Source organism: Corythoichthys intestinalis, chromosome 4 (assembly GCF_030265065.1).
Source record: "Corythoichthys intestinalis isolate RoL2023-P3 chromosome 4, ASM3026506v1, whole genome shotgun sequence".
NCBI lineage: Eukaryota > Metazoa > Chordata > Actinopteri > Syngnathiformes > Syngnathidae > Corythoichthys > Corythoichthys intestinalis.
Genome location: NC_080398.1, coordinates 24649999 through 24665485, shown reverse-complemented (window position 1 = coordinate 24665485; position 15487 = coordinate 24649999). Strand labels below are relative to the sequence as shown.

Genomic DNA, 15487 nt, shown 5'->3' with positions numbered 1-15487 from the left:
TTTGGGTGGATACACAGCCCTCTCGTGGCAACAGTGAATATGACATAACTAATCTGACTGCTCCCTGTTAAGACCAACATAAGCTTTTGTTTGAGCCAATATCATTGTTTGTGCATCCGTAATTTAGTTTAGAGGTATATTTAGCAGTTTTTTTGGGAATATGTGAATGATTTGTTTGGAACATTGTTTTAAAAAAAGTTAGCATTTCATAGCATTTAAGCTAGTGGAGTTTGCTATACAAATTAGCCAATTGTTCTTTGGTTGTACTTTGATCATTTAATTTTTTTATACCGTTTGAGGCTAAGATCAGGTATTTTAAAATGCATTTATTGCTCTTGTGAAATGAAAGTGCAATTCTATTTGAAAAAACATTTTTTTATATTTGCGTTTAATGCTCTTTTGAAAGTGCGATCTCAGCAAGCCTTTCTCCAGTTTTCCATGGCCTATCGGTGCCAAATAAAAACTGGGAGAAAGTTTGAAATAAACACTTTCCTTCGTTTTAATGGCATCACTCTTTGTGAAATCGTTTATATCTTACAATTCCACGTGATTGATCACACCGGCGTGATCATAGTGTTAAGAGCAGCCTCTTTTATCTGTTAAAGTGACCGACGCTTCAGACGTCCACACGGAAACTCCTACAGGACTTCGGCTCCGCATGCAGCACTTAGCCCCCACTAATAATGAATTATATGAGAAATACAGCCATGTGAACTGTTACACCCCTAGTATGTACAGTAATTATTGTTAATTTAGAACAAAATGGAGACATTTGGACTCTTTCAGGGCCGCCAAAGACAGAAGCCCAGTTGAAGAAGGAGGCAAAGAAGAGGGAAAAGCTCGAGAAGTTCCAACAGAAGAAGGAGATGGAGGCAAAGAAGAAGACACAGCCAGCAACTGAGGTACAACTTAAGTCACACATTTATTCATTCCCAATTTAGCATTTTATTAATTCATTTTTATTTGTATTAGAAAAAAGCCAAACCTGAGAAGAAGGAGTTGGGAGTCATTTCATACAACATTCCTACTCCCTCTGGAGAGAAAAAAGGTGATTTCAAAAGTTATACGGCTTTTCATTCATTTGAGCTGACAGTAATATACCGTACCCCACCGGTGTAGAGCCAATTTCACATAGTGAATACAAGTGACGTTGTTGGTCTAGAGCAGGGGTCCCCAACCTTTTTTGCACCACGGACCGGTGTTATTTGGGTCTTTTTTTTACGGACCGGTGTTCTGACAAATTTTGCAACCCATCAAAAATTGCAACGATGCGGTTCTGCGCATGCGCGCAACGTTAAACATAGCCGCAAAATGCGCAAATGCAGTGATTCCAAAGTAAACACTACAAACTTTCTTGAGAGAAAGGAATATTACCTTACGTTTGATCATGGAAGGAGTTGTAGAAAAGTTCTCCTCAGATTCATCCTGCCATGTAAACTGCACACAACAGCTGCACACCGCGCTCACCATTAACGACTTCGCCTTGTCGTTAAACATTAAGAAGCCCGCTTCACAAAGATACGATGTTGGAAATTGTAGCAGGGTTTTCAATGCTCTTGTCGCGATGTCAGGATATTCCAGAATGACTTTAATCCAGAACCTCGGTAGATTTGTTGTATCGAATGTACGTTTAATAAGGTCGCCGTCATTTGCGATCTCTCTGTTTATTCACAAACTGGTCACGAATCCACTCCTTCGCAGTTCGTGGGTCTTCGAGGTTGTAGGCTCGTCAGGTGCCCTTTTCGCCGTAAAAATATCTCCAAAGACGTCTGTTTTCCAGTTCTTCGCTCGTGTGGGGGCTAATTATTTCCGGGAACAAATGTGCTGCGCCCGCGGCCTAGTAATACGTTATTATCGAGGACAAGCGCACATAGATATATTATATACACAAACAAGATGTAGTACTAGCAGTCCAATCAATGGACTTCTGTGACACCATTGTAATCTATCCCGTAGTATTATATCTAGAGTAGACAGAGATATTGGTGTGTTAAGCAGGGGCACAGAGTTCATTCGGCCAGAATGCGGTCGTTTTTAAATGATCTTTTCTGTGCGGCCCAGTAGCCCAGTAGCAAATGCGTACCGGTCCGCGGCCTGGCAGATGGGGACCCCTGGCCTAGAGTGAATATTTCAAAATGTTTTCTGTCCTGTCAGATGTCGTCAGTCCACTCCCTGACTCGTACAGTCCTCAGTATGTGGAAGCTGCCTGGTACCCCTGGTGGGAGAAGCAGGGATTTTTTAAGCCGGAATATGGGGTAAGGACATTGCGTGCTGTTGATGTCGCATCTTGGTGTGTCTCTTTACGAATTGATGCCTCTTTTGTCACCACTACTGAAGTTAATTTGGAGTAACTGTAATTCTGTTGTTTCTTAGACATTCAGTTGGAAACTGCGGAACCCAATTGAATCACAACAGCAAGATCAATGCATGTTGATTTACTGTCTTACATGCTAATGTTATAAATGCCTTGCCTGTCAAGTCCAGAGAGGTTTTCCAGTAGATTCTGACATGAGATCGTTCAAAAATGAAGATATCAGATTTCTTCATTATATTTTTGTTAAGTCAAAGTAAGACATGAACAAAGATCTTTTACTTTGGAAAACAATTCACATTTTTGCTCATTTTTGGACATCTTACTGTCTAAATGAGCTTCTTAATAAGGTGCAACAACTAATCGTTTAAATCAATTAATTAATTGCCAACAAATTTGATAATCAATACAGTCTTAAACTTCAGTTAAGCCTGTAAGCTGGGAAGCTGTAATATAATATTTTTGAAGGAAATAGTCATCCATTTTGTCTTCATTGTTCCTTACATAATGCCTAAAAACAACATCCAGGTAAATTGTGAAGCTAATTGAAAAATGTATCCGATTAATTAGTCGTCTGATTAATCGATTATGGAAATAATCGTTAGTAGCAGTAGCTTTAAATAAGCTGATTTGTAAAATGAAATCGATGCCAATACGTACATAAGTTCAACTTAAAATGTGGAATATGAATTAAGATGCCTGTGTACAAATATTTTTAACATGAAGAAGGAAAAGAAATTTCTCCAAATAGAATACTGTAAACCCTAACAGTTGCCACGTTTACATGAAGCCAAATATTCCAATTACAATCGGAATATTTGTTCAAACCGAATAAATGTGTTCCATATAAACACATCATTCGGAATGAACAGGCCCAAACCGAATGGAATTTCATTCCGATTCACAGGGGTGGAATATTCCTTTTCCCAAACCGATTAGAAGTAAAATTATATCATGTAAACAGGGAAGCGGAATGGTGTCTGGTTGCGTTCTTTCTGCACATGCTCCGTACTGACGTGGTGACGTCACTTGGTGACGTAAGTAACGTCACTTGCAACATGGCTTCCAAGCACACGCACAGCGCACCCACACAACTTTTTAAATGAACGGCGTATCATTCTGAAGTTTTGTTTCCACTCGAAAAGTTAAAACAGCAGCTGATCTGACGATCGATCTCCATGTTTTGCAACGTGACGCTTTGTTTTGATTAATCTGCGCATGTCAGACGGCAGTTGTCAAACGTCCTTTCGGAATAAAGGCAGACACATGTAAACGCTGGATCGGAATAGATGAAGTGACATGTAAACAGCTGATGTGAAATTTCCATTCGGAATGATTTGAATCGGTATGAATAAAAGTCAGCATGTAAACGTGGCTACTGTCACAGTTCAGTATTCTTGAATAAGCGTATTGGCTGATTTTTTCAAAATCAATAAATCTGGGGGTTAGGAACAGTTCTGTAATATGTTCTGAAAAACCTCACCTATTTGCTGTTTTTGCGTTTTGCCCAAAATATTGGCATTGTAGTATAATCTATTGAGAGTAGGAGCTTTATTTAGTCAGGCCAAAAATTCTGTTGATTTGGGGGGAAAAAAAAGTGCTCTATAAGTCTGAACTCTTACATTAACTCATTGGCTGTCATTGACGATGATAGATGTCCAATCAGTTTTGACTATCATTCGCTGCTAGCCCTCCCAGTTAAGTTGGATTGGACGCCTGATGCTGTTAATGGCAGTCAATAAGTTAAAGACCTCCCTCATACTTTCGTACTTTCTGCCTATTCTCCTTACCGAATATCACATATTTACCTTTTCAACAGAGGCAAAGTATCAGCCATCCAAACCCCAAAGGCATCTTCATGATGTGCATACCTCCACCCAATGTGACCGGATCCCTTCACTTGGGTCACGCCCTCACCAACGCCATCCAGGATTGCCTGACTAGATGGTAACAATGCTGAACTAACACGACGATGCTCTGAAAAGTCGAATGCTGACCCGTTTTCTGTCTGCGCCCAGGCACCGAATGCGCGGCGAGACAACCCTGTGGAACCCGGGCTGCGACCACGCCGGCATTGCCACTCAGGTGGTGGTGGAGAAGAAACTGATGAGGGACAAGGGCATGAGCCGACACGACCTGGGCAGGGACAAGTTCATCGAGGAAGTGTGGAAATGGAAGAACGAGTGAGCGGACATGCGCTAAATGGAATGTTTTTTCTTGGAGAAATTTCATTTCTAGGTTATAACGTGTCTCTCCACAGAAAGGGTGACCGCATCTACCACCAGCTGAAGAAGCTGGGCTCCTCTTTGGACTGGGACCGAGCGTGCTTCACAATGGACCCTGTGAGTGTCGCACAACGCCAAAGCTTGCAAAACGTTCTCTTGAATGGGCTGAATGACTATTTTGATTACTTGTTTAGACGCATTCCTGACCTGAACATTGTCCAAATACTGTGCTTATTTATTTTTTTAGGCTCTTAATGGTAAATATTTTAGTTATTATTATTTTGTTTATATTTTCATGCCCCCCTCAAAAAAACTTAAGGAAAAGTACCAAAAACCCCATAAAAAATAATAAATCTCTTCATTTTTTCATATTTATTGAAAAAACAAGGGGAAAGCAGCAAATAAAAATAAATCAATTAAAAAAAAAATTTTGTAAAAGAATGCGAACGATAAAGGAAAGACATTAAATTAAAAAAAAAAGGGGGAAGAAACGTTAAAAAAAGTCCAAATATTTTTTATGTAAAAACTTAATAAAATAATTAGTTAGTAAAAAAAACTATCAAATATTATTTTTAATTTGTTTTAATTTTAGCTAAAAAAAAAAAATCTAAAAAAATAAATAGGAAAAATGAAGACATATCTTTTTTTCCTTATTTTTTCAGAATTTTTTAAATTAAAGAAATACAAAGTAAGACAAAAATATTGTAAATAATGTGATTTCTTCAGTCTGATAAAAGCAGGTGATTAAAACAAATGAAAAAGATATTTGCAGACATCTGCTTGTGATTTGAGAAGGTGACAGCACTAAGAGAACCCTCTAACAGAGCAGATTTCTCAACCAAATTCAAAACATCGCCAAATTTCTGACCTTTGACCCTCTCTCTTATCATAGACCTACATTGAAAATTTGAGTTAAATAGGCTAATCTGTTATCAAGTTATCGCAACATTTATTTTCTGACCTCTGTGACCTTTCACCTTATGACCTCAAATTAATCAATGCTTCCATTTCATATTATGAACATATCCTGCAAGTTTGATGATAGTCCCTTTATTCTTGCATTATCTTGAACAGACAACCAAATACATAATCTCCACCAATCGCAAAAATAATTTGACTATCAAAATAATAATTAGTTGTCGTCCTACTTTTACACTTTCCTTTTTTCCAGAAACTTTCTTACGCAGTGCAGGAAGCGTTTATCCGCATGCACGAAGAGGGGGTGATCTACAGGAGCAAAAGGCTGGTCAACTGGTCCTGCTCGCTCAACTCCGCCATCTCTGACATTGAGGCAAGTTAGAAAAGAATGCTGGGAAACGGGAACGGTTTCCATTCACGTTGCTGCATGCTTTCAAGGTGGACAAGAAGGAGCTGACGGGCAGAACGCTCCTACCTGTACCAGGTTACAAAGACAAAGTGGAGTTTGGCGTCTTGGTGTCATTTGCTTATAAAGTGGACGGCTCAGGTACTCAAAATTCCTTCAAAACTGAAGTTCACACGGTAACCTTTACTCACTGTCATCAGACGAGGAGGTGATTGTGGCGACCACTCGTATCGAGACAATGCTGGGTGACACAGCTGTGGCAGTGCACCCCGATGACTCCAGATACCAACATCTGAAGGGCAAGATGGTGTCTCACCCCTTTTGTGACCGCAAGATGCCTGTCGTTTTTGATGACTTTGTGGACATGAGCTTTGGAACAGGTAAGAGTGAACTCTCTAGCCACACATTCTATCTGCCATTGTTTGTAATAGACGTCCAATCTCGTGAAACTGGGACGGGCTATCTTCTCTCCGATCAAATGTTTAGGACATCTGTCAGCGTCAATGAGCTAAAGTGCTATTTTCCTTTCAGGTGCTGTAAAAATCACACCCGCTCACGATCACAACGACTACGACGTGGGCGTGCGCCACAACCTGCCCTTCATCAACATCCTGGATGAGAACGGCCTGCTCATTAACGTGCCCCCTCCTTTCTTGGTACAGTAGCGCGCCCTCATTACAACATCCCCGCTGCGAGGCTGGCAGCTGTGCTTACTAAGGCACTTTTCATGGCTAACTTTTTCATTTTTATTCTCTAGGGCATGAAGCGTTTCGAGGCCAGGAAAGCAGTGTTGGAGGCACTCAAGGACAAGGGGCACTTTAAAGAGGTCAAAGACAACCCCATGGTGGTGCCAGTATGCAGGTGAACTCTCATTCCATTCATGAATCAAACCTGCGTGTCTCTGTATTTTTGTATGCGTAGATTTTGTTTTGAACATGTGTATATTTATTTATTTATTTTTTAGACGGGAATAGAATGTTAAGCCTTTATGGTCATTATACAGCAGCCCTGAACAAAAAAAAACAAAAACAAAGGTTTTTTTTTTTTTTTTTTTTTTTTAAAGTTATTTATTTCCTGGCTTTTTTTCTGTGAAGAATCCAGAGGGTTATTTGGTTATATTATATTATATTATATTATATTATATTATATTATATTATATTATATTATGTTATATTATGTTATATTATATTATGTTATATTATATTATATTATATTCAGGGCTGTCAAACGATTAAAATTTTTAATCGAGTTAATTACAGCTTAAAAATTAATCGCAATTCAAACCATATATAAAATATGCCTTATTTTTCTGTAAATTATTGTTGGAATGGAAAAATAAGACACAAGACGGATATATACATTCAACATACGGTACATAAGTACTGTATTATTTTATTATAACAATAAATCAACAAGATGGCATTAACATTATTAACATTCTCTTAAAGCGATCCATGGATAGAAATACTTGTAGTTCTTAAAAGATAAATGTTAGTACAAGTTATAGAATTTTTATATTAAAACCCCTCTTAATGTTTTCATTTTATTAAAATTTGTAAAAATTTTCAATCAAAAAATAAACTTGTAGCTCGCCATTGTTGATGTCAATAATTACACCATGCTCACTCATTATGCTGAAAGCCATAAAGTCAGTTGGACCCAAGCACCAGCAGAGGGCGCCAAACACCAAAAAACAAGTAACAAGCGGACATTACACTCTGCTGTCATTTTAATGTGTTTGAGCGGGGCATATGCGTTAATTGCGTCAAATATTTTAACATGATTAATTTAAAAAAATTAATTACCGCCCGTTAACGTGATAATTTTGACAGCCCTAATTATATTTATATTACATTAAATTATATGATATTATATTATTATTTTTATTTTATTTACTTTTGTTCCGTGAAGAATCCATAAAGGGTTATTTGATTGTGGCTTTCTGAAAAACAATACATTTTTACATTTAGGCACTTCTGCAATCGTCACACCTTTTCTGTTACAAACTGACCCGGGCCCCTAATCAGAGAAGGAAAGGTTATGTGGCCCTCACAGGAAAAAGTTTGGGGACCCTTGTTATACAGAGTACAACAAGGTTTAAAGCTTCGCCATAATATGCACCTCACAAAACAAAAGTACAATAAGGCTTATGTAAAAACACTGGTCACAAGGTACACAGACTGGGAAGCAAGTCATATAATGGTGTGTATATTAAGGGTATGGTAAAATTTCAAAATGTTTGTATCTTAAAAGGTTATTTGGTATGCTCCTACCAAGAATCAATGTATCGTTTTAAAAAGGTGTCACTGTTTAAAAATAAAAGAAAAAGGGACCAACAAGTTGCTACCAAGATCTTCCGCTAGAATAGTGTCTACGTTAGCCAAGTCTCTATTAACTCAATCGCTGCCATTGTCGGCACTAGCCGGCCGATCCATTTAGACTGGCATTCGCAGACAGTCATTCCGATTTTCAGGGCATGTCCAGGTTTTCTGTTCATTTTAGGGCATTTACATGTCACTTCCTGTTGAGTTTGAGTCACTGCAAAAATCTACACTGCAAAATCAATAGGAAGTGACCCAGAAATGCCCCCAAATCAACAGGAGGTGACTGAAAATCTCCAGCAAATGCCCCAAAAAGCAACTCACTGGCTGCCTTTGACCACCATAGACTTCCAGTCCGTTTGACGTAGGTGGGATGGCACCATCCCACTTCAAATGGAAATGTCTACTTGTGATAAAACTCATTGCAGAAGGATGAAAATAGCTCGTTTTACTGTTTGTTAGTTTTGTGGAATATCACAGAATGATTTCCTGACCCACGTAATAATAATAATTGTTGTATCGGCAAATCATGAGATAATCATTATTGTGAGGTTCCCGCCCCTCGTGTATATGACAATTTACAGTACTCAAACTAGGAAGCATGTTTGTATGTTTTTGTTGCCATTTATGTGTGTAATGTTTTGTATATTTGTATTTATTGCTTTTCACACTTAGTCAGCTGCGATAGGCTCCAACACTCTGCAATCCTGGCAAGGATAGTGTTGAAGATCGAAGGATGTATTTATTGATGTTTTTGGTGGTTTTTTTTGGGGGGGGGGGGGTTGCTTGTTTGTGGGTTTTTATTTGGGTTTTATTCTATTTTTTCATTTTCTGAATGTTTTCTTGTATTTTTTTTGTTTTTTAGGAGGGGGGTCTGTTGTGTGAATTTTGTGGGTTCATGGTCTTTTGTTGGTCTTATTTGGGGTTTTTTATATTTGGAATTTTTTGTGTTTTTGTGTCTTTTTTTAAGGGTGTTTTTTTTTCTCTTTTTTTTTTTTTAGTTGTTCAATGTAGCCTATTTGTATTTTCGCGTTTACTGTGAACCCTCGTTTTTCGTGCTTAATGGGGACCAGAAACTGCCGTGATCAGTGGAAAAACCGCAAAGTAGCCCCATATCCCCAATTTTAATTTTTTTTTATTGTGTGTTCAATGTATTCAGATTTGGCATTGGAAATATATATAATAAAAAATTTGAAAATGGTTTTTAAGCTCTTCAAATCTAATAATTATGATAGTTTGACACATTTTACTGTCCCTCTGAATTATTTTTTAACAAGAGTAAAGCAGAAAAATGCTTGGCTTTATTAAATACTTCATTGACTGAGACCACTCAAATCCGCTCACTTAAACACAATAAGTTGCCACATCAACTGTTGCCAGAGGAGCGAACTTCAAACATTAAACGTCTTTCAATCATCGTTTAACTAAATAAGCAACTCCAGTGCTCTCACTGCCTGACCAACAAAGCGCAGGGAGAGGGAGGGAGAGTGAGACTACGTGATCGGCTCGGGACAGATCGTTTTTTTTTTTTTTCCCCGATTGATTGAAAAAAAAAAAAAAAATCCCCAATGGACCGAGGGCGCGAAATTTGAAGCGCGAAGTAGCGAGGGATAACTGTATTTGTGTTTCTGGGGGTGGTGTTTTTATATATATATTTTTTGGGTATATCTATTTTTTGTGTTTGTGCTCTTTTTTTATATTTGCACGTGTTTTTGAATGTTTTTTAGTATTTGTTCTTGTATGAATTAGTTTTTGTTTGCGTGTAGTCGTTCCAAGGACATCGTGGAACCCTTATTGAAGCCGCAGTGGTATGTCAACTGCACAGACATGGGCAAACAGGCTGCAGACGCTGTCAGAGATGGACGCCTCAAAATTATCCCCGACCATCACCTCAAGACTTGGTTCAACTGGATGGACAACATAAGGTGGTGTAAATGAATGATTACTGTCAGCCCTCCCAGTTTAAACAGATTAGGTGTATATCACTGTCAATGGCTGCCACTGAGTGAAAAAGTCAACTTTCTCTAATATCACCCCTCCCTCCCGTCAGGGATTGGTGCATATCCCGGCAGCTGTGGTGGGGTCACCGCATCCCCGCTTACTTCATCACTGTCAATGATCCCTCCGTGAAACCAGGAGAAGTACGATGAACTTTAACCATTTACCTTGAAACTTAATTATTATCATTCTACATTTGTGTCTGTCCTTCCAGGATGTTGACGGTCATTACTGGGTGAGCGGGAGAACAGTCGAGGAGGCCAGAGAGAAGGCGGCGAAGCGCTTCAATGTGACTCCTGATAAAGTTACACTCAGACAAGGTCACTTTTTCAAAGACTGGATTCAAATTTAATAGAAGAATTGTTATTAGTTTCCTATTTTAAATAAGACGTTCTGACTTTGCGGTCATTGTTGTTTCAGATGAAGATGTTTTGGACACTTGGTTCTCATCCGGCATTTTCCCCTTCTCCATTTTCGGCTGGCCTAATGAGGTACAAACAAAAACACGGCACCACAGGAAACAACCAAAAGAGCCATTTGGGCCGCAAAACTAAGTGGCAATGTCATCTTAATTTCTATTTAAAATGCTTCTTCCCCTGACACCCAAATAACGTACTTACCTTATTAAAAGGAAAGACAACACCTGGAATAAATGACCTTCATTTGAAAGTTTTTAAGTCACAAAAATCTTAGACTGATTACAATGGAGAAAATGTTCAAACATTAAAAAAAGTTATTTTTAAAATTCATTGACATTCTTAAAGGGAACATCGGATTTAGACGATTAGGCTCTAATAAGCCACAATTGTTCTCTTTTACTAAAATATTTTATTAGAAAAACATTGTCATTGATTCAAAAATCTATAATATTTAGTAGATGTTTTGACCTATGGTGGGGGCTATGTTTTATGCGCGCAATGGACGCTTCGGGTGATGACGTAGCTTATCACTGTCACTAGATGGACACTACCGGTGTTCTGCAATTCCTTCTATGCGGCGAGACGTCCAACAGATGCACACATCAGTTAAAAGTGGCAAATACTTACTATTGGTGTTTTTATTGAGTCTTTTATTACCTTTTCATTGCCTCAAAATACCTTTTGCATGTGTTTCCCTCTCATACTTTTAAGCATTGTATTTTCTTGTGGAAGCTTTAAAGCAGATTGTTGATCTGTTGACCACATTAGTCACATAGCGTATTTAAACCACCCTTACTTGATATTACTACATTCATAGACTTCATAGTGTATTGAAGGCTCAAATCAGTAATGCACTGTGCCTTGCATTCAAGTAGGGGGCTGCCCAAATCAAGAGGAGCTTTTTACAAACACGCACGCAGCAATCTAACCAGTGTTGTTAATAACGGCGTTAGAATATAACGGCGTTACTAACGGTGTTTTTTTCAGTAGTGAGTAATCTAATTAATTACTTTTCTCATCTTGGCAACGCCGTAACCGTTACTGAGGATGGAAAGGCGTGCGTTACTATGCGTTACTATATTGGTTGAATGACACGAGAAAAGTCTGAGGGAGACGGACTCACCGAGACGGCAGAGCAGTAGTGGGGAGGAGGCAAAAAAGTTGTGATGCCAAGCAAACGCGATGCTAGGTGGCTCTAATAATACCTGACTGTAGCCGATAGCCTACAAACTACGCCCACATTATATGGTAGATATGGTAGACATGGTAAATATTACATATATATCTATAACTAGATGCGAAATGACAGACATGGCAGCGTTAGCAACATGGACAGTATAGGAACTAGATGTGTTAGTAAAAAGCCGCCATCTTAAAGCAGTAGACTTCTTAGGAAATCTCTGAAGAGAACCTTGTAGAGAACCTTCTTAGCGAACCTAAGTAACTTTTTATCTAAAATACTGCCGAATCGGCAAATTCTTGACGTGAATCTATCTTTAAATGATGAAACAGTTTTAAAACTTCCACATGTCAAAAGTAGACAGAAGGGAACTAATGCAATAATGGGAGCAATTTTAACAACTTTTAACGGTGAATTCAGGGTAAAGGGTAAATTAGGGTAAAAAATTGGGCTATGGCCAATTGTCCCAAAAACCTTTAAACTTCACATAGTGTGACCAAGGTTTTTTGTTGTTGTTTTTTTTTAAGGGGGAAAAAAACAAAAAAAAAACATGAAAACTATCACCAGTTACTTTGCCAAGTAACTAATTACTCTTATATTCAGGTAACTGAGTTACTAACACAATTATTTTTTGGGAAAAGTAATTTGTAACTGTAATTAATTAATTTTTTAAAAGTAAGATTAACAACACTGGATCTAACACCGGATTACTATTAAAAAAGTACGAAAGCTGTACCGCATACAAACAGGAATGATTGTCTCAGGAGTGATTTGTTCAAGGATTCAAGGTAATACCGTATTGGCCCGAATATAAGACTGTATTTTTTCCATTGAAATAAGACTGAAAAAGAGGGGGTCGTCTTATATTCGCGGTCTAGACATTATACCCATTCACGACGCTAGATGGCGCCAGATATCATCGAAGCAATGTTCTGTGATGACAGATCTCAGCTTGCCTGGCTCTGCCAGACTATTCTCCACTGAGAGAAATAGTCTGGGAACCATCCCATTTACGGCCTTTTCGAGCAGATACAAAATCAATCGACAAATCAGATTCGTTTATTTGCGTGACGTGTTCTTCACGAGCAACGTCACTCTTGCGCGTCGAAAGTCGTCTCTTCAACAACACAGATGGTGAACGGCAGAGCCGAGAATATGTTCCAGTCCACGGTAAAATCAGTTTTAAATGACCAAAAACACATCGACACGAGTCATTGACAACAGTCTGTCTCGCGCTAGCCATGTTGAATAAACTCCGCTCTCTTCGTATGTTTACTTCCGCGCGCAGGTCCCTCGTCCTGCCGTCGCCATTTTACTAACGTCACGTCTGCCCGTCGCTGATTGGTCCACTCCGCTGTCTGTTTGCTGTGGCTTGCTCCGCCCTGGAAATTGTATCCGAGTGAATGGTGGCCAGACTCAATAGCTGGAACAGCGGTGAGTCTGGTGTACCAGGCAAGATCTCAGCTACTCTGAAGTTTAACCAGTTTGCAATTTTTTATTGCAATGTTTTTCCTTATTCAGATTTGTTTCAAGACTACAGTTACAGTTAGACTTCACTTTAATGGTTAATGCATTTATTGCATTTTTGTTGTTTTATCACAATAGATTGGTTTATTTACATTACAAAAACCAGAAGCCATTCATTTAGGAATGTGATTGCACTTTAGTTTACATATTTAAATGTTCAGATATTAAGATTTGAATGAGGCAAAATAACATGCTTTTTCTCTCAAATACATTGTTATAATCATTTGTTTCGGATGTACTGTAATTATTTTCTGTAAAAAAAATAATTTGGTGTTCAAAGAGTTTTTTTTTCCAAACTTAAGTCTTGAAAAAGAGGGGGTCGTCTTATAATCAGGGCCGTCTTATATTCGGGCCAATACGGTAATTATATTTTTCGTACCATGCAGGCATTTTGAAACGTGAAAAAAACCAAGGGGAGAAATTAGCCGCTACGGCATTGGCATCGTAGCATCATAGTTCGCAATATTTACGTAAAATAAGTTCTAACTGCACGTTTTTTTTTCTTTTAATCAAGAATCAACTGTTTTACGTCCATATCTATAGAAAATTTGGGGATTTGAACATTTATTCACAAGAATTTTCACCGGAAAAACTGTTTACATCAGACGACTGCTAGCTACACTCTCTAACAGACTAGCATTGTACTTCGACATATTAACGAAAAATAAACGCCAACTGTACGTTTTTTTTTTGCTTTTAACCAAAAATTGAAACTGTTTTTACGTCCGTATCTGTAAGAATTTGGGGATTTAAGCATTTATTCACCAGAATTTTCAGCGAAACAGCTCTTTGTCTGTGACTTCACTCGGTCAGCTTTGACGGCCTCGCCAACAATGCAGGCCCTCCATTTATTGGCCCCGCTCCCCATGTCCCATCAATACATTATGAAGTCTACAATACAAGCTGAAAGCGCATGGTAGTACTTTGGATGTCAAATTCGCCTCCTGTAGACGTTTTGCCAGTTCAGCACATTTTGGCAGCACCGGTTTTGTCATACTCTCACCTCGTGTCATCCAGTCTTTCCTGTTCATTTTGCTTTTGCTGCTCGTTTTGTAAAATATCGACACTGCTTTCATACTCCTTAATGTTCCTCCAGTGACGTCACCACCCTGCGATGTCAACAACAATGGCGACCATCTAGTTAAACTAATTTTACAAATTGTATAAAAACGAAAACCTCGAGGGGTTTTAATATAGGTTGACCAAACGTCCTCTTTTGCCCGGACAAGTCCTACTTTCACGTAGTATCCTTGTCGTCCGGGCGGGTTTTCTAAATTCATAAAAATGTCCGGTTTTTATGATTTTTCACGGGACCAATTTGAAGAGAATCTCTCCGGCCGCTGGGTGGCAGCGGCTGCCTGCGATGACATGGCTCCTAGCAGTAGGGGGGAAGGAGTAGTTCTTCTTGTTTTTGTTGGCAGTTTACCCCATCATCAGGCATTGCCACCATCTACTAGGTTGACAATTTTGCCACAACGCCTGCCCCGATGTTAAGTTTTTTACGATAAATGCGTATATAATGGCAACTGTTGACTTCTGTCGGAGCTTTGACTGTAAAATCCCGTTTGTTGTCGCATTGTTGCGCCGCCGATGATTGTAAACTTTAATAGCAAAGTTTGATTTTTTGCCTCGGCTAGCTATCAGTAAGCTAAACCAGGCCAGGCATTATGGGGAACGTAGTTTTGAACTGCTACGTTTGGAAACATGCTGGTTGAATAGTTTGTCAGTTTATTTCGGTTATTGTTTGTGTGCAATCTAGAACATTGAATGAGAATATCAATTGAATCGGAATAACAATTCAACGAGGACAATTGTCGTGATAGTAATTTATAAAAATGTTTAGTTGGCACATAGACTACTGTGTGTATGTGTATTGACTGGACTACATTTCCATGGGTCTGCATTCTATATATACTATTATAATTTTTTTCAAACAGTGAGGAGGCACACTTTAAATATATTAAAGTTATATAGGCATAAATCAAAATATGGTCACTCTATTTTAATATCAAATTATTTTAACTCATAATAACATTTATCTTTTAATAACTACAAGTCTTTCCATTCCTGGATCGCTTTAAAGAAGAGTGAAAAATAATAATCCTTTATAGGGTTAGGGTTAGTTAGTTATTATTTTAGTAGTCGATTAATCAATGAACTAGTTAGTTTGAATAATCGAGTA

General features: G+C 38.4%; 1 protein-coding gene across 1 annotated transcript in view; it reads left to right on the top strand.

Moving 5' to 3' along the window:
- vars1 (valyl-tRNA synthetase 1) overlaps nt 1-15487 on the top strand; it is a 41744-nt gene that overhangs the window by 12501 nt on the left and 13756 nt on the right. The window contains exons 5-19 of the mRNA XM_057835111.1: nt 787-902; nt 973-1048; nt 2155-2255; nt 4131-4258; nt 4330-4494; nt 4572-4653; nt 5708-5827; nt 5893-6001; nt 6061-6240; nt 6392-6516; nt 6618-6721; nt 9948-10106; nt 10232-10322; nt 10394-10499; nt 10600-10670. Of these exons, the coding sequence (XP_057691094.1) occupies nt 787-902; nt 973-1048; nt 2155-2255; nt 4131-4258; nt 4330-4494; nt 4572-4653; nt 5708-5827; nt 5893-6001; nt 6061-6240; nt 6392-6516; nt 6618-6721; nt 9948-10106; nt 10232-10322; nt 10394-10499; nt 10600-10670 (1733 nt within the window). The remainder of the gene's footprint in view (nt 1-786; nt 903-972; nt 1049-2154; nt 2256-4130; nt 4259-4329; nt 4495-4571; nt 4654-5707; nt 5828-5892; nt 6002-6060; nt 6241-6391; nt 6517-6617; nt 6722-9947; nt 10107-10231; nt 10323-10393; nt 10500-10599; nt 10671-15487) is intronic.